Source organism: Loxodonta africana, chromosome 8 (genome assembly GCF_030014295.1).
Source record: "Loxodonta africana isolate mLoxAfr1 chromosome 8, mLoxAfr1.hap2, whole genome shotgun sequence".
NCBI classification, from domain to species: Eukaryota; Metazoa; Chordata; class Mammalia; order Proboscidea; family Elephantidae; genus Loxodonta; species Loxodonta africana.
In genome coordinates, this window is record NC_087349.1 from 98,640,283 (window position 1) to 98,667,875 (window position 27,593).

The 27,593-nt window shown below is 39.7% G+C and overlaps 1 protein-coding gene across 4 annotated transcripts in view; it reads right to left on the reverse strand.

The window, feature by feature from the left end:
- The window catches only part of ELMO1 (engulfment and cell motility 1), a 644,335-nt gene that overhangs the window by 496,179 nt on the left and 120,563 nt on the right, over positions 1-27,593 (reverse strand). For 3 of the 4 annotated variants that reach the window (XR_010322758.1, XM_023544287.2, XM_003406936.4), the window contains exon 2: positions 16,024-16,174. Coding sequence is in view for 3 of the 4 variants with exons in the window: in XM_023544287.2 (XP_023400055.1) it covers positions 16,024-16,101 (78 nt within the window). In the remaining variant the exon portion in view is untranslated. Of the gene's footprint in view, positions 1-16,023; positions 16,175-16,466; positions 16,825-27,593 lie in introns of those variants that run through there. The other variant, XM_023544286.2, reaches the window with a different exon arrangement.

The following is a 27,593-nucleotide window of genomic DNA, read 5'->3' on the forward strand; positions in this document are numbered from 1 at the left end:
AGGCCTGTATGATGCCAGAATCCTTGCTCTTTAACCCTGCCCTAAATTAACAGTGCCCTGGCAACCATCAACAACAATCCTGAGTGCCCAAAGCTAACACCTGAGGGGAAAGGCCTGGAAATATGGGTACCCTGGTTCCTGCCACATGGTAAATTCTTGATAAATGTTGTTGAAAGCACAATGTGTTACTAACACCAAGAGAATAGTAGATAATCCTTCCTCATACATTATCTACACAAATTATGATGAAACCTTAAGTTAATACTTAAATGCTTTTGACACCATCTCCTCTCCCAGTGGGAAACCCTGGTGGCAGAGTGGTTAAGTGCTACGGCTGCTAACCTAAAGGTCGGCAGTTCAAATCCACCAGGCGCTCCTTGGAAACTCTATGGGGAAGTTCTACTCTGTCCTATAGGGTCACTGTGAGTCGGAATCGACTCGATGGCAACTGGTTTGGTTTTTTGGTTTACTTTCCCAATAAGTCAATTTGGTTCAGTGGTAGAATTCTTGCCTTCCATGCAGGAGATCTGGGTTCAACTCCCAGCCAATACGCCTCCTACGCAGTCACCATACGTCTGTCAGTGGAGGCTTGCATGTTGCTGTGACACTGAACAGGTTTCACCGGAGCTTCCAGACTAAGACGGACTGGGGAAAAGGGCCTGGTGATCTACTTCTGAAAATCAGCCAATGAAAACTCTACAGATTACCACGATCCAATGTGCAACTAATCACTGGGTTGGTGCAGGACCAGGCAGAGTTTTGTTCCATTGTACACGGGGTCACCATGCAGCTAACAACAACTCTCCCAATAAAGAACCCTGTCTTCTAGCTCCCTTCTCACTTCTCATACCTAAATCAACACCTCTAGCCCTGAATTCTCTATAGTCCCCTTCTGTCTCAGGCCATTTTAACTTGAGTGGGCATCCTTCCATAATCTCAAACTCAAATCTTAGCACCCCCCAAACTGTCTTTTCCAAGATTATGTTGTTTTTTATTCCTGGGTCATATGCAATCAACATTAAATCTGCCCTGTCCTTCACATTGTAGCCTGTTCCTCAGTCCTGACAATTTAATCTTAGAAATGACTCTCTAAACCTTCCTCTTTATTCTGCCTGTGGATACAGAGATGCAATTAAAAGCAAATGATATTTGGATCGCTTGGGGAAATTCTAGTTGTGAAGGTGCAAAAAATGCAAAGGCATGGTTAACAGATGTTCATGTTGTGTCTAGGGAGCCCTGGTGGTACAATGGTTAAATGCTCAGCTGCTAATCAAAAGGTTGGCAGTTCGAACCCACCAGCCTCTTGGTGGGAGAAAGATGTGGCAATCTGCTTCCGTAAAGAAAAACCCAAACCCAATCTGTTGCCATGGAGTGGCTTCTGACTCTTACAGGTCCTGTAGGATAGAGTAGAACTGCCCCATAGGGTTAACGAGGCTGTAATCTTTACTGAAGCAGATTGCCATACCTTTCTCCTCCAGAGCAGCTCGTGGGTTTGAACTGCCAGCTTTTTGGTTAACAGCCAAGCACTTTAACCACTGGTGAATCCCTCATTTTTATCCTTCAATTTACTAATCTTCTCTTTAGCCAGATCCACTCTAGATTTACCCTAACTACTGTGTTTTGTTGTTTTTATTTTTCTGTTGTTGTAGTATTTTTTAACATTTTATTTACTACATGTCTATTTTTCACTTCTAAGATTTTTCAATTGATTTCTCTCATGTCCCACCTGTTCTCAATTTATATCCATTGATTTTGTGCTCATAGTTTCCTTTTTGTGCAGACAGTATTCTCTTTCTTGTCATATTCTCTTTAAGGATACAGACACATTTATTTTTAAGCTCTCCCTTGCTCTTTATATCCCTCCACACTGAGCAGCTAAAGACCAGCTAAAACAAAACCAACAAACCAACAAAAAAAACAGTTGCCATAGAGTCTGTTCTGATGCATGGCAACTCCATGTATGTCAAAGTAGAACTGCCCTCCACAGGGTTTTCATGGCTATGACCTTTTGGAAGCAGATAACCAGGCCTTTCTTCCAAGGTGCCTCTGGGTGAATCTGAACCACCAACAATTTAGTTAGTAGCCCAGTAATCATTCGTACCTCCCAAGGGCTCCTGAAGGTTAGCTAGAACAGGAACAAAGAAAGATCAGATGTGGGCAATTTTTTTGAGGTAACTGATTGGGTAGAAAAGCTGAAGGAGAGAGAAGAGCCTCGGAAGACACAAGGCACATATATGTTCACATCTTTTACAAAGAAAAGGAAAATATGAAGAGGAGAAAAATTACAGTGGTTTAGGAGTGGGAGGAAAAATGAGCACTGTTTTAAATATGTCGAGTTTGAGGTACAGAGGACGTCTATCTGGGCAAGGTAAATAAGCAGATGGATAGCTATTTATTTGGGTCAGGAGTTCAAGAGTGAAGTGGCAGCAGGAAATTATGAATATCTTATGGTGATGAGGCTGATAAATCCAAACAGGTTACCACAAACTCATCCCAGAGTAATGGTTCTCGTATGACCATTTTTAAAAAAAAATAACATTGCTTGTCACAAAGCCATTTGGTTATCTTTTGACTATGGATGGCTTTGATATAAGGTCACAAATAGGTCTTCCTAAAGTCAGTTTATAGAAAGTAATAATATACTAAGAATACATGGTGGGAATAAGGGAAGGGGTGTTCTTCTCAGCAGGGCCACCCCCTAGCTCTCAGAGCTTTGTCAAACTATATTTAATTGTGTCATTAGACAGAAAAAACATAAACATCGTTTACTTCCTTCTTCGGGCAACAAACATTCATGTGCATTTCTGATGTGCCAGGCACTGTGCTAGGCATTGGGAACACAGCGGTGAACCACGCAGCCTTGGCCCACGCAGAACATCCTGCAATTACTTACAGTGCAGGTAAGTGAAGATGTACAGGATATTACAAGTACGTATAACAAGGTCCTTCATCTAGTCTGAGAAGTCAGAAAAGGCCCTCCTAATGAACTTGCATTTCATGTGAGAGGGAAGAACGAACAGAAGCCAGACAGCAAAGAAGTGGAAAGGGGTTCCAGTCAAGAGAAAAATCTCATTTGTAAAGGCTTTGAGGTGGCAAGGAGTTTTCAATCATGAAAAAGGGGGGAAAAAAAGTCTCATATTATGAGAACCCATAGAGCAGGTTGGCATGGTGGCATTGGTAGGAGACCACACTGCTTCTACGCAAAACCGGTGAGTTGACAAGAGCTGGAGACAGCAGGACCCTGGAAACCACAACAAGAAAGTCTGGAGTTTATTCTAAATGCAGTGGGGTGGGAGAGTGGGTCACTGAAGAATGTCAGGTTTGGAAGAATGGATTGGGGAGGAAGTAAGAGTGGAGGCCTAGAGGCAGCCATGATGCTACTGAAGTCAACTAGTGGAGACATGCTAGAGCCGTGGCAGTGGAGATGGAGAAAGGTGGACAGAAGGCAATGAGGAGGAAAAAAACGTGGACAGAATCAAGAACCACTTAGCAGGCAGATTCTACAGGACCGTTTGTGGGGGCAGGGGGTGATCAGCCATGATGGTGATGACATTGGCTGAGATAAAATATGAGGGGGTGCGTGAGATTATGGGTTTGTCAACCATGATGGTGATGCCATTGACTGCGCTAGATTGCACTGGAGGACACGCTAATACACTTTATGGAAATTTAGAATAAGGCTACTAGAAATGCGCACATTTTATTTCACTGAGCTTGCTCTCATTGCCTTCGAATTCTGAGCACACTGCACAGGTCTACATACTCCTAGAGATAAGGTACAAGTTGCCTTTATCTAGAACAAGCCACCTTGTTCCAGAAACCCAGAGTTCCTCTTCATATTGAAATGTATGTATTTATAATTTCCACCACAATCACCACTTGACCTAACAGGAAAATGAAGCACAAAGCGTGACATGCACATGTTCTGGGACAGAGAGATGTCTTAGTCACCAAATCTCCAGAAAACGGAGTTGATGAAGATTTTGCCCTGAGTTGCCCAACCTACCCTCAGCGACAGTGCTGGGGAGGGGAAGTAGACTGAAAGAGAACACCACCCCCACCCAGAAAAAGTGCAGTTCATTTTCAGAAGGAAAAACAGAATATTAGAGTTTGTTCTTACTCAGGAAAACTGAGATCTCAGCTGAGGGGAGAAATACGTTTGCTGTCTTTCTCTTCCAAAGTATGGCAGACTCTTAAGATTTTATGAGGTGATGTAGACACTATCTCACAAAGAGAGAGAACAAAAACCAGAAGAGGAAGTCTCTTGGTCACTTTATTTTAAAGGAAGTTTAAGAAATAGCTGCTACCTAGAAATAGAAATACCATATGATCCAGCAATTCCACTCCTAGGAGTATATCCTAGAGAAATAAGAATCATCACATGAACAGACATATGCAAACTCATGTTCACTGCAGCATTCTTCACAACAGCAAAAAGATGGAAACAACCTAGATGCCCATCAACAGATGAACTGGATAAACAAGCTATGATACATACACACAATGGAGTATTACTCAACAATAAAGAACAATGATGAATCTGCGAAGCTTCTCATAACATGGATGAATCTGGAGGGCATTATGCTGAGTAAAATAAGTCAGTCACAAAGGGGCAAATATTGTATGAGACCGCTACTGTAAAAACTCATGAAAAGGTTTACACACAAAAAGAAACAACCTTTGATGGTTAGGAGGGAGGGGAGAGGTGCGGATGGAAAAACACTAAACAGACAATAGATAAGTGGTAACTTTGGTGAAGGGTAAGACAGTACACAATACTGGGGAAGCCGGTACAACTTGTACAAGGTAAGGTCATGGAAGCTCAACAGAAACATCCAAACTCCCTGAGGGATGGAATTACTGGGCTGAGGGCTGTGGGGACCACGGTCTCGGGGAACATCTAGCTCAATTGGCATAACACAGTTTATAAAGAAAATGTTCGACATTCTACTTTGCTAAGTAGTGTCTGGCCTGTGAGCAGCTATCCAAGATACTCCACTGGTCTCCCCCCTTCAAGAGCAAGGAAAAATGAAGAAGACTAAACATACTAGGGAAAGATAAGTCCAAAGGACTAATGGACCACATCTACTACGGCCTCCACTAGATTGAGTTCAGTACAGCTAGATGGTGCCCAGTTACCACCACTGACTGGTCTGACAGGGATCACAATAGAGAGTCTCGAGCAGAGCTGGAGAAAAATGTAGAATAAAATTCTAACTCACAAAACAAGACCAGACTCACTGGCCTGGCAGAGACTGGAGAAACTTGGAGAGTATGGCCTCCAGACACCCTTTTAGCTCAGTAATGAAGTCACTCCCAAGGTTCACCCTTCAGCCAAAGATTACACAGGCCCATAAAACAAAACGAGACTGAAGGGGCACACCAGCCCAGGGGCAAAGACTAGAAGGCAGGAGGGGAGAGGAAAGCTGGTAATAGGGAAGCCAAGGTCGAAAAGGGAGAGCGTTGACATGTCACGGGGCTGTTAGCCAACGTCAGAAAATCGATATGTGTACTGACTGTTTAATGAGAAACTACTTTGTTCTGTAAACCATCATCTAAAGAACAACAAAGAAAGAAAGAAACAGCTATTATAACACCAAATCCAACGGTTGCAAAAATCAGAAGAGGCCCGAATATTCTCCTAGATGGAGTGAGGATCTTAGAGGGTCTCACAACAGTCTTCATCCAAATGTAGATGCAAGAGCATCAGCATCACCAGGGAGCTTGATAAAAACAGCAATCTCTGAACCTTGAACCATGTCTACAAAATAACCCTCCATATTTTCAGTAAGTTGTGTGAGTCTGATGCAGAGCCAAGTTTGGGAGCCATTGATCTAATCCAATGGTTCCTGCTAGGGAGATTTAGCTTCCCTACCCACCCCACCCCCAGTTCCAAGGGGACATTTGGCAATATCTGGAGATAATTTTGGTTGTCACACCTGGGGGAGGAGGAGCTACAGGCTTCTTCTGAATAAAGGGATGCTGTTAAACATTCTCCAATGCCCAGGACAGCCCCACATATACACCCAACCAAGAATCATCGAGTCCAAAACACCAGTAGTGCCGAGGCTGAGAAATTCTGATCTAATCCAGCGCCTCAGGAAAGAATAGTCCAGGAAAATTACATGACTTTTAATTTCTGCAGTGCAAAGTTAGAACCCAGTTTTCTGAAACCAAGTCCCATTTACTTTATTCTATGTGATTGTAATGGCTAATCTGAAATCAAGGCTCTTTACTTAGAGCTCAACTGTCTTTCTAAGTTCACCAGGCCACCAATATTTAAATGTCTTGGGAATTATGGTTTTTCAGACCAAAGAGTTGGCTTTAATACATTTAAGGGAAATTGTGTATTATTGTTTCCAGTCTTGCCTGAAACACAAGAAGCCTGTTCTTTCATATGAACCAGCCTGAAAAATCATAATTAATTCCTAATGGTTACCATTACTGGGCCCAGTGATGAGTGATCATCTCACTGAGTCCACACCACTCTATGAGGGAGGTATGACTATTGTCAACTGTTCTTTACAAAGCAGTAAACTCGCCCTAGGTCACACAGGTGCTAAGTGGCTGAGCCAAAGATTGAATCCACATCAGCTTAACCCCAAAGCCCTTGCTTAAGAGTTTGGCTGCTAACCAAAAGGTTAGCAGTTCAAACCACCAGCCGTTCCTTGGAAACCCTATGGGGCAGTTCTACTCTGTCCCACAGGGTCACTGTGAGTTGAAATCGACTCGATGGCCATTTTTTTTTTTTTTTTTTTTAACCTGCCTCTCCAAGGGCCCAGCCCCAAACTCACCTCAAGGCTCTGTCTCAATTCAGACGGGCTCTTTCTGTAATAATTCAGGCCACTCACCATATTTTTCCTAATTTTTAAGGAAACGCAGACAGTCTTTGCTTTTGTAACACAGTGTCCCTGGAAGTCACACCGTTAGCAGAGAAAGCAGGCAAGCCAGCAATGGTGTACGCATCTGCTCAAACCAGCTCCCTGTCATGGTGGGGACCATTAAAGTAGGTGTGTAAAGGATAAAGAAAGTAAAACCGAACCACCAAACCCAAAGGCTACACAACATAGTAGAAACACCTTGCATTTTAGTGCCAAACAGGCTGGATTCAAATCAGTACCTTCCTAGCTGCATAAAAAAAAAAAAACATAACCATGGGCAGATTAGTGACTCTGCAATCAGTTATGAAAAAGGGATTCTAAAGCCTACCTTGCAAGCAACACTGTAGTAAGGTAATGAGATACTTCTTGTAGGGCACTTAGCATAGTGCCTGGCACATAGTATGTGCTGATTAGGCACGGCAGTTGCTATCATTATTACTGCTACTACTAGTGAGCAATTCGGACTCATAGCAGCCCTACAGGACAGAGTAGAACTGTCCTAATGGGGTCTTCTAGGCTGTAATCTTTACAGGAACAGATCACCAGTCGTTTCTCCTGGTGGGCTTGAACCACTGACCTTTGGGTTAGCAGCCAAGCACTTACCCATCGGGCCACCAGGGCTCCTTACTACTCCTACTCCTACTATTATTATATGAAGAATGAGCAACAATTCATGCCAAGCACAAAAACCATGAACGGGTTTTATGTAATTAATGTGCTTTAAAAAGTTTTGTATATACCAAATTTATGCATATAGAATTATAACTTAAATATATTATAGAAATCTGATAGTTGAAGAAAAACTCCAGGGAATCATTCTCTACATGCACCAAAAACACACTTACCTGTCATTCTCTTAGGGACAGGAAATCCCCAACAATACATGGGGGAGAGGCACTATTACAATTTTTCTGTTTGGAGTACAGAGAATGCTGATGTTTTATTCTAACCTTCATTGTTCAGAATTCAAACTTACAACATATACTCAGAAATAACGCACAATGTGATGGACCACGGGATACGGAAGTATGTAAAACACAGGCTGACCACCAGGCGCTTATAATCTACTTCAAGAGATGAGGACATATAAAGAAAAACATAAATGTCATTTCATGCAGAGTATATTAACTGCAAAATAAAAGTTACAGGCAAGGAAAATGGTATAAGAAATTAGAAGGCTGGGGAAAGGACTGCATTTTAATAAAAGGTTTGAGTACAAAGGACGCTCTCAGCAGCTTAGCAAAGGCCTCAAGTGAGGGGAGTGGAGAGCTGGAGAGAAGGCAGGAAGAATTCAAGCTGGCTTCCTGTTAGAAAGAAACTGTAGGAGATAAAAAAGGTCTGCGATGTGCATGAACATCTAAAGGAGCTTCTAAAAGAGCAGCTTCTACAAAGGAGGAGGGTAGCTGAGAATTGTCTGCAGCACCACTTCGGCAGCAGGCAGAGGATTCATGGAAAGATGTGAAGCCAAGAGAAGGAATCCAACTCTTGGGTCTTAAGGTCACTTAAAAGCCCAAGAACCACGCATTGGTGTTATAACTTAGAACTTATTCTTAAAACAGAATCTTTCCCCAAATCATCAAAAAATGAAACCAGATCAATATAAAGCTGTTGGGTAGGAGCCTGGAGGCCCACTGCGTAGACCTATCTCCCTTAAACCATTTGAGAGTGATCTGTAGAACTAAGTTTGAAAACCACGTATCTCTCCCATCACCCCTTTTTGGCCTGAATCTGCTCTAAAATACTTCTTCAAGTTTTTGTCTGATGTACACTTAGTGGAGATGATCAGAGCTTCCCTTCTGCCAAGGCAGGGCATGCTAGCTTTTCTTGAGTCGAGGTGAGATCCAGGTCCTTATACTAGTGAGATATAACTCTTATACTTGAGGCCATAAAAATCATCTAATGATCTCTCCTCTGCATGAAATAACCTCAAAAAGTTGTTAACACCTACCAGACACCTTTTCTTAAAGTTCACATACGGGCAGTTTCATCAACTGTTTGTCTATATTCCTTAGAAAACTGAAGGTTTATACAGGGGAATAATATATCCATCAAAGAAAGAGACGAAACTGGCCATTAGTAAGTGGGCCAGGCTGGTGACAGGAGCTGGTGATGTTTAGATAGAGATGATACATACTTAAAGTCATGAAAAGACATAAAATCTGAGAGAAAGAGTGTTGATGATAATGAACACACAGACCAAAGAGCTAAGCATTGAGGGTGTGACAGATTTAGAAAGAAGAAAAAAAACCTGGAACCACTGAGAAAACTTTTAAAGACTCAACAAAGAGGAGGAATCCTTTGTTGAGTCCATGAAGGTTTTCTTACTGAAGCGCAATGAATGGAAGAAGAAATTTCAAGACGATCGAAACGAGCAGCTTCGCCAGGTATAATGGAGAAGGCAGGGAAAATTAAAGCAGAGTAAAGACCACTTGGTTTAGCAAACAGGAAGACACAGGGGCCATCAAAGAGCTCAGCCCTAAAAGCCCTAGAGATAGGAAAATTGTTATTCAAAGATTAAGTGGAGTTACTGTGGAAAATAATATGGCAATTCCTGAAAACACTGAACATAGAATCACCATATGACTCGGCAATTCCACTCCCAGGAACATACCCAAAACACTTGAAAGCAAGGACACAAACAGATACAACACTCGACACTAATGTCCCCTGCAGCGCTATTCACAATAGCCATAAGGTGGAAACAATCCATGTCCATCGACAGATGAAAAGATAAACAAAATACAGCATATAAACACAATGGAATATTATCCATCCATAAAGAGACGTGAAGTCCTATTCATACTACAACATGGATGAACCTTGAAAATATACTGAATGAGATAGAAAGGGACAAATATCCCACTTAGATAAAATATCTAGAATAGGCTAATGCATAGAGACAAAAGTTTATTAGTAGTTATAAGGAACTGGGACTGGGGGAGGTAGAAATGGAGAGTTACTGCTTAAGGGGTACTGAGTTTCTGTTTGGGGTGATGAAAAAGTTAAGTTATGGAAATAGTGGTGATGACTATACAATACAGTGAATATAATGAAAGTCACTGAATTGTACACTTAAAAATGGCTAAAATAGCAAATTTCTGTTATACATATATTACCACAACAAAATTTTAAAGTGCTTAATGGGTACAGAGTTTCTGTTTGGGGTAATGAAAGAAGTTTTAGAAATAAATAGTGGTAATGGTTGCAAAGGGAAAAAAAAAAAGATTTAGTGGACATTGAATAAACCTAAGTGGAATATACTGATAATATTTAAATAAGCTTGGAAAGGAAAGGCAGAGTAAATTACACACTAGCAACAGAAAGTTACTAGGTCAAGGGCAGGATTTTCTGAGACAGGAATAGAAGAGCTTACATTTGAAAGCAGAGAAGTAGAAAGGAACAAGTGAAGAAGATACTGTTGGGGCAAAGTCTCAAATGAGATGGAAAGGATGGGTTAAAACCTATTGTTAGTTGTTGTCAAGTCAATTCTGACTCCTGGCGACGCCATGAGACAAAGGATAGGACAGGCTGGAAGCCTTGGAAAGAAAGTGGGACCACTTCTTCCCTCTCCTGCTAGACAGTAGAAAAGGAAGACAAGAGGGCAGCAGAAAAAGGCATGGGTAGGTCTGTGGAGGCGTTCAAATGTAAAAGCAGAAGAGTTCTGAGGTGCAGGCAGGAGTGTCATCTTGCTGGCCACAGTGTACTCTGTGGGAAGCAAGGACTGGGAGTGGGAGGAGCAGGGGCAGGAGATAATGACAGCTTGAAGAGTGTCTGCAGGGTAAAGAAGAGCTTCCACCCAGAAATGTTGGTGAGATACCAAGAGATGGAAGGAAACATTACGGAGGAGTACCAAAGAGCCAGTGACAATTACGTAGTAAGCGTTTGCTCCATGTCCAGTTAGCATATTGCTTTGTTACTAGGTGATGCCTCCACTTGGCCTCTAATTTTCTCTCCTTTCTTCACATTTCAAAAGTTAGGCATAGAGAAAAGGCGAAGGGGAATAAACTGCAAGATGGAAGGCAGGTAAAAAGAAAAACCAGAGTGTCTGATTTTCTAATCTATAAGAACCTTGCTCAAACTAACAGCAATAATGGCTTCCTTTATTGAGTAAACAGCAGCCCTGGTGGCACAATGGTGAAAGTGTTCAGTTGCTAACTGAAAGGTTGGTGGTTCGAACCCACCAGCTGCTCAACAGGAGGAAGACATGGCAGTCTGCTTCGGTAAAGATTTACAACCCTGAAAGCCCTATGAGGCAGTTCTGCTCTGTCATATAGGGTCGCTATGACTAGGAATCCACTTGACAGCAGTGGGTTCGGTTTTGGGCTTGGTATTTTTGTTTTTCATTAGTTTGTTTTGGTTCATTGAGTAATTACTCTGAGCCACGCAATATGCTGAGTTCTTTTCACACATTTTCTTTGGTCTTCGTCACCACCATGCAAGGAGCAAATTATCACCCAACTTTGCAAGAGGAAGATACCGAGGCTCAAAGAGGCTAAATGAGCCTCTCATAGAAAGCAAAGACTCCAGGATTCACACCCCATTCTCAACGTCCCTGGAGCCAGTATTACGTCTATTATACATTGCCTCTTAGCAGATGCCTCTTGTCAAAGGGTCCAGATTTCTATACTCTTATTAACTGAAAAATATGCTGTTCAGTGTATAGTAAGTTAACAAGAACAGTGGATGTGGGAGACTTTTAGCTTCGCTGTATCCAGACGACCACCACTCTCAGCCTCAAGTGGCTCCCGGAGGTTGAAACTCAGTAACAGACAAGGGAAGGCCAGAGCAGGAGTCAAAACTAGCTAGCTGATAACTCTCTTGAGAGCTTCATATGATACAGCAAATCCCATTTCTAAAGAGCTCCGAAGGGGCTTTTCCTGCTAAGTGGAAACAGAGAACTGTCTCCTCAAAATTTAGAGAGGAAGATAAACAAGTCCACCTTAGCAGGCAGCCTCTTGAACACAACAGGCACTGTTAAAGGATGGCGAAGAGAACAGAGGGTACAATAACCACCACCCAGGAAGTCTCATACATGGGGCCCCCCTCCCAGTTCTTCCTCAATTAAATATTCATTAATTAAAGAAGTGCTGTTCACCAGATACTGGAGAAACGGCACTACAAGACAAAGGATCTCATAGTCTAATGATGGTTGGTGGAATCCTCTGGTGCTTATCACCACTATAGGCTAAGGGTCCCACTTGTGGGCAACAGATTCAAAATCTCTGCACATGGGGCTGGGAATCAATATGAGCTTTTCATAAAGTCACTGGGTGATTCTGGTGCATAGTCCAGGTTGAGGACCACAGTCTAAGGCTATAGACAATGGTAACACAATGTGATAAGTGAAGAGATAACCAAGGTTCCCAGTAGAACACTGAGCAACGATGCTTAACCCAACTTCCAGAAATACCTCTTAAGTGAAATAGGAGCTCTCTAGGTTAAAAACAAGCAAGAAGCTTTCTAAACAAAGGTAACAGCATGTGCAATAGGAGAGAGGTGGGCTATGTGTTACATGTTGAACAAAGTAAAGATTAGGAGAAAACCCAAATAATTGTTCAACTCTTTATAGCTTAGCACAAATATATTTCCAATTCTCGTGCCAACCTCTCACAAGGTCACCAATGCTGCCATGAGTCTCATTCCTACCCCAGCAGCTTCAGAGCAAGCACACAGGTTTCTAAATCTTTGTGTAGGTTTGGGATTATCAGGAGGCCTACAGTTTAGCCAAGTGTTTAAAAGTTCAGTCTTTGGAGTAAGAATGGCCTGGGTTTGTATCCTGGTTCTGTCACTCACCAGAAAATCACCTAAGTACTCTGAACCTGAATTTTCTCATCTATGAAACCAGAATAATCACCAATAATGGGACAAAGCAACATCATGTGCCTCCTGATATGATCCCCCAAGAAGGACACAACATCACCTCTCTGGCATTTCTGCCAAAACTGCAAAGCCTGAATCCAATCACAAGGACACATCAAACAAACCCAAACTGAACGACATTCCACAAATAAGCTGCCCCATACTCTTCAAAAATGTCAAGGTTATGAAAGACTGAAAATGTTCCAGATTAAAGGAGGCTAAAGAGACATGGCAATAAATGTAATGCATGACTCTGCATGGGACTGTGGGGAAACAGCTATAAGGAACCTTACCGAGAATTCTGATGAAATTTGAAGGTGGACTATGGGCTTTGAATTAGAATACAGAGTTGAATCTATGTTAAATTTTCTGTTTTTTTATATAATTGTACTGTGGCTATGTAAGAGAATTATTTTATTCTTAGGAAATATATCCAGAGTATTTAGGAGTAAAGAGGGGTGATGTCTCCAAGTCACCCCCAAATGGTTCAAGAAAATTATATATATTAGAGAGAGAGCAAATAACCAAAACCGATTGCCACTGGATTGATTCCGACTCATAGCGACCCTGTAGGGCAGAGCAAAATTGCCCCATAGGGCTTCCAAGGCTATAATCTTTATGGAAACAGCCTCCCACATCTTTCTCCCACGGAGTAGCTGGTGGGTTCGAACCAATGACCTTTTGGGTAGTAGATGAACACTTAGCCACTGCACCACCAGAGCTCCAGAAAGCAAACAATAAGGCAAGTGAAGCAAAATATAAATAATTAGTGAATCTGATTAAAAAATATATAAAAAAGCCTGGTGCTATTGAGTTGATTCCAACACATAGCAACCCCACAGGACAGAGTAGAACTGCTCTGTAGGGTTTCCACGGAGCAGCTGGTAGATTCGAACTGCCAACCTTTTGGTTAGCAGCTGAGCTCTCAACCCCTATGCCACCAGGGCTCCAACTTTTTCTAAAAGTATACAGGAATTCTTTGTACTATTCTCACAATTTCTCTGTGTTTGAAATTGTATCAAAATAAAAAGTTATTCTTCAAAACTATCAAGGTCATGAAAAAACAAGGAAATATTGAGACACTGTCAAAGATTGGAGGAGACTAAAGAAAAATGATGACTGTATACAATGTGGAGTCCTGGATCAGATCCTGACACAGAAAAAGGTCATTAGTGGAAAAATTGGTGAAATCCAAATAACATTTGTAGTTTAGTTAATAGTATTGTATCTATATTATTTTTTTTTTAATTTTGACATATATGATATGATTACTTAAGCTATTAACATTAGAGAAAATTGGGTGAAAGGTATACCGGAACTTTCTATACAATCTTTGCAGTATTTCTGTAAATCTAAAATTATTCCAAAATAAAAAGTGTATTAAAAAAATATACATATATATGAAAACATACACATACGGAAAGAGGTATCCAGTTCAACACTTTTCAGACTTTAGTATTCACAGGAATCACTGATGGTCTCATTCAAAGGCAGACTTTAGTTCAGGAGGTCTGGGGATGGGGCGTTTCTAACCAGCCCCCAGGTGATGTCCACACATCTAATCCTCGGCCCCACATATTGAGAACGGAAAAGCAACCAGTGTCCATGACACTGTGGAGCATCACCCCAGCCCGGGCCCACCATGGGCATGTGAGGACCAACTTCTACCTTGTAGAAACCATTATTCTCTTAGCTTGAAGCCAAACCTAGTCCTACCTACATTTCGTCTGCCCCAAAGTCCTACCTACATTTCATCTGCACCAAGTATTCCTAGACCTTTTTTTTTTTGAGATAAATTCAACTAGCATCTTCCTCCAAACAACAAAACACCACATGGGAAAGGATAAGCATTTGCTTCTGGCACAAACGGACATCTCTATCTGTAGGCATTGCTTCTAGACTCACCCAAAATTACCTCAGACAGCCCAATTAAAATGACAGTGAATGCTGACACCTTTTGTGATAACAACCCTAAAAATGTTCCCTTTCTTACATTCAAGCTCAACTAATTCTGATTTCACTCTTATAATTTATCTTAATAATTCCTTTGGATTCATACAATGCCACAGAACTCTTGCAAAAGTTTTCAACCAAATAATAAAATCTCATGGAGGGAATATAAGTCATGATCACAAAACAGTATCTAGAACAAAAGAAATTAGAAATGAAAAATAGAGTTACCATGATATCCTAATTTTGAAAATGCAGTTGGTTATTTAAACTCCTATATTATATGCTTTGTGAAACCCGTAAGTGCACATTAGGTCTCAACCCTTTTCTCCTTAAATCATTTGCTCTAGAATGACTACAGTCAAAGAAGGACAAAAATAATCACCTTGCAATAGCGTGTCATTCAAATAGTAAATGAGAGCCACACAGAGAGACTCTTAGGATTCAAGCTAAAAGATGCCTTTACAGGTAAAAACCATGTTTTTTAAAAATCCTTTTGATAATTTTTTTTTCATTCAATAAATATTTATACCAGTTGTCATTGAGTTGATGCCAACTCATGGCAACCCTATGTTTGTCACAGCAGAACTGTGTTCCAAAGCTTTTAAATGGCTCGTTTTTCAGAAATAGGTCACCAGGGCTTTCTTCCAAGGTGCCACTAAGTAAACTCAAACCTCCAACCTTTTTGTTAGCAGCCAAGCATATCAACTGTTTGTACCACCCGGGGCAAAATAAATACATTTATTTGATTGCTTGTAAATAAATAAATATTTACTGAGTATTTATCACCTGCCAGAAAATATGCTAGACACATTATGAATTTTACACTAATAAAATTATAATCGGCTGAGATTCAAGACTGAGTCACTCCATACTAACAGCATTAAAATAGCTGTTAATATTGTTAACAAAGTACCAAAGTACTTGTTGGCTCCTTTTGCAAAAAGAGAAGAGAAAAATGATTGAAATTAAGTTTTGTGCTGCTGATGTTAAGGCAATTGGCACCTAGTCATGAGCACAAAGGCAGGGCCTGGACGGCCTCCTCTGCGTTGATGGCCCAAAGCCGAATCCATTTGTCCCTCCTGCCTCCATCACAGCTTCAGACACGAGCCCTGTACTGACACAGGCCAAAAAAAAAAAACAGTCCAAGCAGATGCTAAATAACCAAAAAACCCATCCATCACTACTGCATGTGCTACAGAAATCAAACTACACTGCAACTATTATTTCACAGATTATTCAACATAGCCAGATAGAGAAGGAAGTCTATGAAAATTCCAGTAGGGAAAGGAAACTGAAAATAACTAAAAATTTTTTTTTCTTCATTACTAACCTGATCGATTTCCATCAGTTTGGGGTAGGCATCCGGACATTCTATGGCCACCTTGACGATGTCCACTGGGGGCGGCATTGTAAACCCCGAATATGTCCAAAACCAGAAGAACTGGGTATCTTAGGGTGTAGACAACCACACGTGTTTATACCTAATGAGGAATGACAAAAAGAAAGAAAAGGCGTTCAATGCAGATGCAGGACAAGTTTTGCTTCATCATTTCCTGTTTTCACTGGTGGTTTAGGTATGAGAAACAGCTCCTAGTCCTCGCATTGGTGCCGAAGACGCCAGGGCGCCAACTGCACATCTAGCAGGCATGTTCCCGAGGAAAGAAGAAAGACAGGGTAAGGTGCCAATGCCCTTGAGTTAAAGCCACGAGGATACGCTGCCCTGGCTAAGTACAGCTTGTGTGACTCTTCCATGAGGAGAAAGCGATCTCTTACCACTGGGCTCTGTTCTGAATGGTCCCCAGCCTCTGAAAGAGCTATGCTTATTCTCCATGTAAGAAAGCATGTAAACCCCTCACGTTCAACAGTCTCCGGAAGGACAGATTGCCCAGGAAGTCATGATCAGGAAGCAGTGTTTCTTTAAAGTGTGTTCTGTATCACAAACAGATCTCTGCACTATAGCAACCAGGATATCTTGAGGAAGGAGAAATGCCCCCAAGAGTTCACACACATACACACACACGCTCCCTCCTCAAGGCCAGTTCACACAATGTGCCTTCCAATGGGGAAAGAAAACTAACAGGTGTGGAGAGAAAGGCATTCAAAACAGACCTTGAATTCTCCTCTGCATGAACAATGTTACTCACGCAAAAGAAATAAGATTATGTATGCTCTACAGGCAGTCCCCGGGCTACAAACGGGATCTGTTCCTAAGTGTGCCTTTCAGTTGAATTTGTAGGTAAGTCGAACAGATGTATATTGTGCTTATCTAGCCTTACTTTAGCTATGAGTCGGAATCGACTTGAAAGCAGTGGATTTGGGTTTTAGTGCAAGAACGAAACCCTGGTGGTGTAGTGTTTAAGTGCTACGGCTGCTAACCAGGCTCTCCTTGGAAACTCTATGGGGCAGTTCTACCCTGTCCTACAGGGTCGCAATGAGTCGGAATCAACTCAAAGGCAACAGGTTTGATTTTTGGTTTGGTGTAGTGCAAGAAAAGCCTCTAAGCCTTTTCAATGATTTAAAAGCAGCACATTCAGCAAGTGAGGTTGATTGTGATAAAGAATTTGTTGTGAGTAGGGGTTGGTTCAATCATTTCAAAGTGAGCACAAATTTACATAACATTAATCTGATATCGTAACCCAGGGGGCCTTCCTCCCCCCTAACTAGCCTATTTCTTTTAGGATGAATTTTTTTAAGTTGATTCACGTAGTCTAAAACTTAACTGTTTCTACTATGTACATGAAGCTATAGAGTGTAACATCTCTCTCCTCCTAAAGTCACACACATCCAATATCCACTTTCACCCCTATCCCTCCAGGTTTCCACTGTTATTAGGTTCTTACCTATCCTTCCAGAAGTTCTTCACGTACATAAACCAAAAAAAAACCAAACCCAGTGCCGTCGAGTCGGTTCCAACTCATGTACATAACCCATATACAAAAATACATTATTACATTTTCCCTTTTCTTTATAGAAAAGGTAGCATTTGTTACATTTTGTTGTTGCTATTTAGTGTGTCTTCTAGATCTTTCTATATTGGTACGAACAGAGCTTTCTCATTCTTTTTAGAGCTGCATAGTATCTCATTGCATGAAGGTATCCTGTTTGATGAGTCAATTCTCTCCTGTTGGCCATGTGGGTGATTTCTTATCTTTGGCTATTATAAAAAAGGCTGAGGGGAATAATCTCATACCTCCATAATTTTGGACTATTTAAGTATATTCTTATGGGAGAGTCACAGAAGCGAAATTGACAGATGAAAGAGTGTATGCATTTTTAAATTTTGTCAGGTATTTCCAAATATCCCCCCATAGGTTGTACCAATTTACACTCCCTTAGCAATAAAGCAGGTTGCTTATTTACACACAGCCTCACGAATGGACTGGATTTTTACAAACCTGATGGGTTGAAAAAATATATCTGATTGTACTTTTAATTGTATTTCTCTTACATTGAATGGGATTGAACATAAAGAGGAAAAGGCTTATGTTCACTTTTCTATAGGCTGTTCAAATCCTTACTCATTTTCAACTGGGTTCTTGGTCATTCTTTCTTTCTCTTTTTTTTTTTCTTTTAGTGGATCACTATAGGAAGATCTGAATCAAACATATGGCTGGTTCTTTATCAGATCAGTATAGGCCTTGTCAGTTACTATCCCCGATCTCAGTATTACTGAAATGGTAGAAGTAACAGATTTAAAAATGAAAGAAGCCTCAACAATACCAGCAGTAGAAACACATATATAAATAACTAACTTTACTTCCTGACAAGTAAAGAAAATGAACCAAAGCAAAACTGCTGCTTCTTTGGCCAAGGATGGTTAGGGAAGCCTGTTGTGAAGCTAATCAGTGCTAACCAGTAAGAGCAAATCTACAAAGCAACAGTATAGTCACTCATTGAACAAATAGTACATCCCTCCTCTGTGCCAGGCCCTGTCTCACTCTTGGGGATACAGAAGCAAAACTAGATGTTAGACAGCAACATGGGCCACGGAGAAAAAGAAAGCAAGGAAGGAGGGTCTGAAGCATGTGAATCTACGTGTATAGTAGGGGCAGGGCTGCAATTTAAAATGGGGAGACCAGAGAAAGCTGCACCAAGAAGGTGGCATTTGACTGAAGACCTATGTGAGTTTAAAATGTGACTCATATGGATATCTGGCCACCCAGGCCAAGGGAATGGCAAGTACAAAAGTGCTAAGGCAGGAGTCTGTCTGCTATGTTCCTGGAATAGGCAAGTGGCTGAAGAGAATAAGAGAAAGAGTGATATGGAATGAGTCCCAAGTAGTTGAGTCACCACTTGGTAGAGTAGGTTTACCAACCCTACTCTCAAGCCACTAGACAGTCCTATCACACCTCTTGGTTTGTGACTTCTAAAGAAGGAAGTTCATGTCTATGTACAACTTGTCAGAGTACTGATCTGATAAATTGGTACAACTCTACACAAGGCATTTTAGCAAGCTATACCAAAAAGCTTAAAATTTTATATTCTCTTGAGTAATTTGAATGGGAATTATCTCAACGGCAATAGGTAATGGATGCTATCTTTAAGAAATAATTATTAACAATAATGATGCCAACTGCTCTTTTGTTTATACTTTCTAAAACATGAAAAAATTAAATATTTAAGAAGAATGAGTTGCTAAATAATTATGGTGTGTAAATACAAGCAAACAGTCTTTACTGCAGACCCCTTTTTTTTGGATGATCTGTATACTCTTTTCATTCACTTGAGGGTTCTAAGACCAATATATTACATGGGGACCACATCACTTCAATCAGGATCCAAATTCAATTATATGCGCTAGAATAAGTGTCAAGAAAACTCATTGTAATGTAAAACAGACTCTGTGTGAATACCAGGGAGCACTTGCCTTCCTTATTGATAATTTTCCTATTGATTGAACAGGAAGGTTCTCCTTCCCAATATTCTTATTATGAGAATTAATAATGATATGTGAATTAACAGTAAAACTTCAAAACACTTTATCTTTCAAGTGGTGGAAAGTGACTCTTTTAAGGAAAGAAAAAAAGTATTTTAAAACTGTTAAAATGAATTCAACATATTTCCCTTGATGAAGAGAATCATCATACCCACACAGCACTTGCCAACATTCCAACCCTTGGGAGTAATTTACCCTCTTTCGAAATGTGTGCAAACTGAACCGATTAATCCTAGAAGGTTGGAATTGGAACTAACGTAAAGCGAAACGTATACAAGTAGGTATACAACTTCACACTAGATATTCTAGCACATCAAACTCATTTGTTCCCTTTGTTGTTGTTATTAGTTGTCATGCAGTCCATTCCAACTCATGGAGAGCCCTTTGTGTGCTGAGCAGAACTGCTCTGCAGGGTTTTCATGGCTCTGGCTTTTTAGAAGCAGATCGCCAGGCCTGTCTTCCAAGATGCCTCTGGGCGGTTTCAAATCACCAACCTTTTAGCTAAAAATGAAACGCTTAATCTTTTATACCACCCAGGGGTCTTCCATAAATCCAGCCATGGAACCCACAGCAATATTATAATCAGCGTAACTGTACCAAATATCTTCTCGATTCTGTGGCAATTTTATCTACTAATACATGCAAGTACAAGACCCAATAAAACTATTTGCCATCGAGTTGATTCCAACTCATGGTGACCCCATTTGTGTCAGGGTACAACTGTGAGCCACAGCGTTTTCACTGACTGATTTTCTGGAAGCAGATCACAGGCCTTTTTTCCAAGGTGCCACTGGGTAGACTCAAACCTCCAACTTTTTGGTTAGCAACTGAAAACATTAACCATTTGCACCATCCAGAGACTCCACAAGACCCAATAACCCACCCTTAAAATTAACATACATTTTGAAAAAAAGGTAAATTATATATATATAAATATATATATATAGCATGAAAAACAACTTTATTATCTCCCAAACAGCAAATATGTTAATCTACGATTGCACATAAAGTGATTGAAGAATTCAGCAAGAATAATTCTGAAATTTTTCAAGTGGAGCAGTCAAGACAGGCTTCACAGAGAAGGTGGAATCTTAAGACAGATACAGAAGAATCACTTATTTTTTCATAGGAGTTTTTTCTTCATTTCTGAGGCACTTGAAAGAACACATTGTATACACTAATGTCCTGATCTTCACATAAGAAATATACTACATAAAGGAGAAAGAGCAAAGGAAGAAAAAAAGGAATAAAAGCTATAAAGACAAGGGGATAAGACTTTAAGTTACAAGGGACTGTCATCATACCACAACCTAATGCCCTACAATTACAGTCTAAAGTGTGCATAAAGTAGAAGGGCAGTTCCTTTAAATGAACCAGATATGCATTAACAGATGTTTAAAGGTCCAAACTTTAAACCACACAGATCTTTCTTTTTCACCTGTTGAGATAACACGTTGATACCGTTATGGATTGAATTGTGTCCCCAAAATATAAATGTCAATTTGGTTAGGCCATGATTCCCAGTATTGTGTGGTTGTCCTCCATTTCATGATTGATGTAATTTTCCTATGTGTTGTAAACCCTAATCTCTACCTGTGGTTAATAAGGCAAGATTGAGTTATGTTAAAGAGGATTAGGGTGGGATGTAACACTCTTATTCAGGTCACATCCCTGATCCAATGTAAAAGGAGTTTCCCTGGGGTGTAGTCTCCACCACTTTTTATCTTACAAGAGATAAAAAGAAAGAGAAGTGAGCACAGAGTGGAGGACCTCATACTGCCCAGAAAACAGCACCAGGAGCAGAGTGTGTCCTTTGAACCCACGGTTCCTGTGTGGAGAAGCTCCTGGACCAGGAGAAGACTGATGACAAGGACCTTCTTCCACAGCCAACAGAGACAGAAAGCCTTCCCCTGGAGCTGGCATCCTGAATTCAGACTTCTAGCCTGCTAGACTATGAGATAGTAAACTTCTGTTTGCTAAAGCCATCCACTTGTGGTATTTTTGTTATAGCAGCACTAGATAACTAAGACAGATACCAAGGTACCTATTCCTGAGCATGGCTCCAAGGGACTTATTCTCTAACCTTAGGTGCACAGAAACCACAGGCATTGTCTCCAAGTAATCAGTTTTCTTTTAATCTTAAAATAAGCTAAATATGTACAACAGTAGCTATTCAATAAACAAACTATTCTTAACTCTCTTCAATTTCTTGAAAATTACTTTTCCCTTTGATGTTTGAGGGCCAAAAGTTGAATTAACTATTCAAAGCAAAAACCATACAATTTGGGGGGCCAAGAGAATAGATAATAAAAATGTATTCTGAGCAACATTCTCATAAAAAAAAAAAAATTCTCATACCTTACATCAAATAGTCCAAAATTAAACAGAAAGTGGTGTTCAACCTTCCTAGAATCAAACTCTAAGATTGTTTTTTTCCTTTCCTTAACTAGTATTTATTTCTCAAAGAATGTCAATAAAAAAACCTATTGAACCAAGGATACTATACTCAGCAAAACTATCCTTCAAGAATGAGGGTGAAATTAAAATAGTCCCAACAAACAGAAGCTGAGAGAATTCATATCCACCAGATCGGGCCTACAAAAAACACGAATGGGAGTTCCGTAGATGGAAGGGAAAAGACATTAGAAGGTAATTCAAAGCTATACATAAAACAAAAGATGCCTAGTAAAGGGAAATGCATGAGCAAGTATAAGGACCAGGAATAAGGTATTCATGCTTAATAATTCTAAATGTTTGATCCTTAGTGTTTTTTAATAACAAATATATAAAAGGCAAAGATAAAATTATGTTACAGGGCACATGAAATATAAAGACATAATTAAATTTGTGATAACAACAACAAAAGGGTGGAAGGAATGGTATAAATATAGAATTTCTTGAATATTACTGAAGTTAAGATAGTACCAATTTACCCGAGAATGTTATAAATACAATCTCTGTTAAATGTAATATTCATGGTAATCACTAAGGAATTATATAAGAAACAGCAAAAGGAGAAGAGAAGGGAACCAAAAATGCTCACTACCATAAACCAACAAAAACAGAAAACAGTACTCAATGACAAAGACAAAGAAGGGTTAAGACACACACACAAAAAACAAAATAAGTCACTTCTTATCCGTAATTAAAGTGAATGTAACTGGACTAAAACTGCCAATCAAAAGGCAATGACTGACAGAATGGATAAAAATTATGACCCAACTATATGCCGTTTACATGAGACACACCTTAAACGCAAGGACACAAATAGGTTGACAGTGAAAGGATGGAAAAAATATTTCATGCTAATAATACTCAAAAGAGAGCTGGGTGGTAATCTTAATACCAGACAAAGTAGACTTAAGACAAAATCTGTCAGAAGAGACAAAGACAGACATTATATAGGGATGAAAGGGTCAACTAATCAAGAAGATTTAACAGTCATAAATACATATGCACTAAATATCAGGGCACATAAATATATAAACACTGTTAGAGTTGAAGGGAGAAATAGATAATACTATAGTCATAGTTGGAGACTTTATTACACCACTTTCAATACTAGATGGAACATTTAGAAAGAAGATCAACAAGGAAACAGAGGAACTGAATGGCACTATAAACCAACTAGACTTAACAGACATATATAGGACCTTTTACCCCCCAAAAAAGTACTGGACAGAAGATTTCAAAGGGCCTCTCGAGAAGACAAAATAAAGCATCATAATGACATGTGCAAAGAGCTGGAGATAGGAAACCAAAAGGGAAAATGAACATGCTCGGCGTTTCTCAAACTGAAAGAGCCGAAGAAAAAATTCAAGCCTCGAGTTGCAATAGTGAAGGATTCCTTGGGGAAAATATTAAATGATGCAGGAAGCATCAAAAGAAGATTGAAGGAATACACAGAGTCATTATACCGAAAAGAATTAGTCTATATTTAACCATTTCAAGAGGTGGCATATGATCAGGAACTGATGGTACTAAAGGAAGAAGTCCAAGCTGCTCTGAAGGCGTTGGTGAAAAACAAGGCTCCAGGAATTGATGGAATATCAACTGAGATGTTTCAACAACCAGATGCAGTGCTGGAGTTGCTCACTTGTCTATGCCAAGAAATATGGAAGACAGCTTCTTGGCCAACTGATTGGAGGAGATCCATATTGATGCCTATTCCCAAGACAGGTGATCCAACCAAATGTTGAAATTATAGAACAATATCATTAATATCACACACAAGCAAAATTCTGCTGAAGATCATTCAAAAATGGCTGCAGCAGTATATCGACAGGGAACTGCCAGAAATTCAGGCCAGTTTCAGAAGAGGACGTGGAACCAGGGTATCATTGCTGATGTCAGATGGATCCTGGCTGAAAGCAGAGAATACAAGAAGGATGTTTACCTGTGTTTTATTGATTATGCAAAGGCATCTGACTGTATGGATCATAACAAACTATGGATAACAGTGCGAAGAATGGGAATTCCAGAACACTTAATTGTGCTCATGAGGAACCTTTACATAGATCAAGAGGCAGTTGTTCGGACAGAACAAGGGGATACTGATTGGTTTAAAGTCAGGAAAGGTATGCGTCAGGGTTGTATTCTTTCACCATACCTATTCAATCTGTACGCTGAACAAATAATCCGAGAAGCTGGACTATATGAAGAACAACGGGGCATCCAGATTGGAGGAAGGCTCATTAACAACCTGCGTTATGCAGATGACACAACCTTGCTTGCTGAAAGTGAAGAGGACTTGAAGCACTTACTAATGAAGATCAAAGACCACAGCCTTCAGTATGGATTACACCTCAACATAAAAAAAAAAAAAAAAAAAAAAAACTTCACAACTGGACCAATGAGCAACATCATCATAAACAGAGAAAAGACTGAAATTGTCAAGGATTTTATTTTACTTGGATCCACAATCAACAGCCATGGAAGCAGCAGTCAAGAAATCAAACGACACATTGCATTGGGCAAATCTGCTGCAAAGGACCTCTTCAAAGTGTTGAAGAGCAAAGATGTCACCCTGAAGACTAAGGTGCGCCTGACCCAAGCCATGGTATTTTCAATCACATCATATGCATGTGAAAGCTGGACAATGAACAAGGAAGACCGAAGAAGAGTTGACACCTTTGAACTGTGGTGTTGGCGAAGAATATTGAATATACCATGTACTGCCGAAAGAACGAACAAATCTGTCTTGGAAGGAGTGCGGCCAGAATGCTCCTTAAAGGCAAGGATGGCAAGACTGCGTCTTACATACTTTGGATATGTTATCAGGAGGGATCAGTCCCTGGAGAAGGACATAATGCTTGGCAGAGTACAGGGTCAGCAGAAAAGAGGAAGACCCTCAACAAGGTGGATTGACACAGTGGCTGCAACAATGAGCTCAAGCATAACAACGATTTTAAGGATGGCGCAGGACCGGGCAATGTTTCGTTCTGTTGTGCACAGGGTCGCTGTGAGTCAGGACCGACTCAACAGCACCTAACAACTGCAACAACCACCCAAAAACAGTACAATACACATTCTACTCCAGTGTACATGTATCGTTCTCCAGGATGTACCAATTTTAGGTCACAAAGCAAGTCCTGGTAAATTTTAAAAGATTGAAATCATATATTTTCTCTGACCACAATGGAGTAAGCTAGAAATCAATAACAGAAAAAAAAAAAAAAAACTGGAAAAAACAAAAACATATGGAAATTAAACAATTTTATAGTACCAATGGGTCAAGGAAGAAATCAAAAGAAAAACCATAAATTTCTTAAAATCAAATAAGAATGAAAGCACAAAATACTAAAAGTTACAAGATGCAAAGAAGGCAGTATTCAAACAGAAAGCTATAGTAATAAGCGCTTACATACAAAAAGAAGACCTCAAATTAACAGGCTAATTGGACAACTCCAGGAAGAGAAGAGCAAACTAAGCCTGTATCTACCAGAAGAAGGGATATAACAAAGATCTGAGCAGAAATAAATAAAATTGAAAACAGAAAAACAATAGAGAGAATTAATAAAACCAGAAGTTGGTTCTTTGAAAAGATAGATAAAATTGATGAACCTTTAGCTAGACTACAAAGAGGAGAAAGGATGCAAATAACCAAAATAAAAAATGAAAACAGAGACATTACAACTGACCCAACAGAAATAAAAAGAATTAGGAGAGAATATTATGAACAACTGTAGGGCAACAAACAGGAAAACCAAGATGAAATGGACAAATTCTTAGAAGGACACAACCTACCCAATTGACTCAAAAGGAAATAGAAAATCTCAACAGACCGGTAACAAGTGAAGAGATTGAATCAGTGATCAACCTCCCGACAACAAAAAAAGCCTGGACCAGATGGCTTACTGCAGAATTCTACCAAATATTTAGAGAAAAATTGACACTAATACTGTTTAAACTCTTTCAAAAGATAAAGAAGGAATACTCCCTACTCAATTCTATGAAGGAAACAATCCTGATAGCAAAACCAGACAAATACGCCACATGAAAAGAAAACTACAGGCTAATATCTCTTATGAATATAGATGCAAAAATCCTCAACAAAATACTAGTGAACAAAATCCAACAGCATATTAAAAGAGTCATACACCATGACCAAGGGGGATTTATTGCAGGGATAGTTCAACATAAGAAAATCAATCAATGTAATGTACCACCCCTACAGAACAAAGGAAAAGAACCACATGATCCTCTATGGATGCAAAAAAAAGCATCCGATAAAACCCAACACCCTTTCTTGATGAAAATCCTAAGAAGATTGGGATAGAAGAGAAATTCCTCAATAAGATGCAAGGCATGTGTGAAAGCCAACAGCCAACATTATACTTAATGTAGAAAGACTGAGAGCTTTTCCCTTGAAATCAGAAACGACACAAGGTGTCCGCTCTCAATATTGTATCAGAAGTCCTAGCCAGAGCAATAAGACAAATAAAAGAAATGAAACGTGTCCAGATTGAAAAAGAAGAAGTAAAATTACCTCTATTTGTGGATGATATGATCCTATATATAAAAAATCTCAAAGAGTACACAAAAAAAGCTTCTAGAGCTAACAGAAGAACTTAGCAAAGTTGCAGGGTACACAGTTAACAAACAAAAATCAGTTGAGTTTCTATATACCAGCAATGAGAAATCTGAAAGGGAAATTAGGGAAACGATTCCATTTACAACAGCATCTAAGATGATATAATACCTAGGAATAAATCTAACCAGGAACATGAAGAACTTATACAATAAAAACTATAAAACACTGCTCAAAGAGATTAAATAAGACTTAAATAAATGGAAGGCTATTCCATGTTCATAGACTGGAAGACTTAATATTGGTAAGATGTCAATCTAACCCAAAGTGATCTCTAGATTCTATGCAATTCCAATCGAACTTTCAACAGTCATCTTCACATAAGTTGAAATCCAATACTCAACTTTATATGGAATGGCAAGAGGCTCCGAACAAAGTAGGAGGATTCACACTTCCTGATTTTAAAACATACAGCTGCAGTAATGAAAAACGCCTCATACTGGTATAACGATAGACACACAGATCAACGGGATGGAATTGAGTGTACAGAAACTCAAACATCTATGGTCAACTGATTTTTGACAAGGGTACTAAGTCCATTCAATGGGGAAAGAAGAGTCTCTTCAATAAATGGTATGGGGAAAATTGGATTTCCACATGCAAAAAAGTGAAACAGGATCCATGCCTCATACCATGCACAAAAACAAATTCAAAATGGATTAAGGACTTAAATGTGCCAACTAAAACCATAAAATCCTTAGAAGTAAAAGCAGGGGCAACGATGCTGTCAGGCCTAGTTTTCAACAAAAGCACAAACAGCAAAAGACAAAATAAATGAGACCTCATAAAAATTAAAAACTTTTGTCCATTAAAAGATTTTACAAAAAAAGTGAAAAGACAAGCTAGGAAACTGGGAAAATATCTTCAGAAAGCA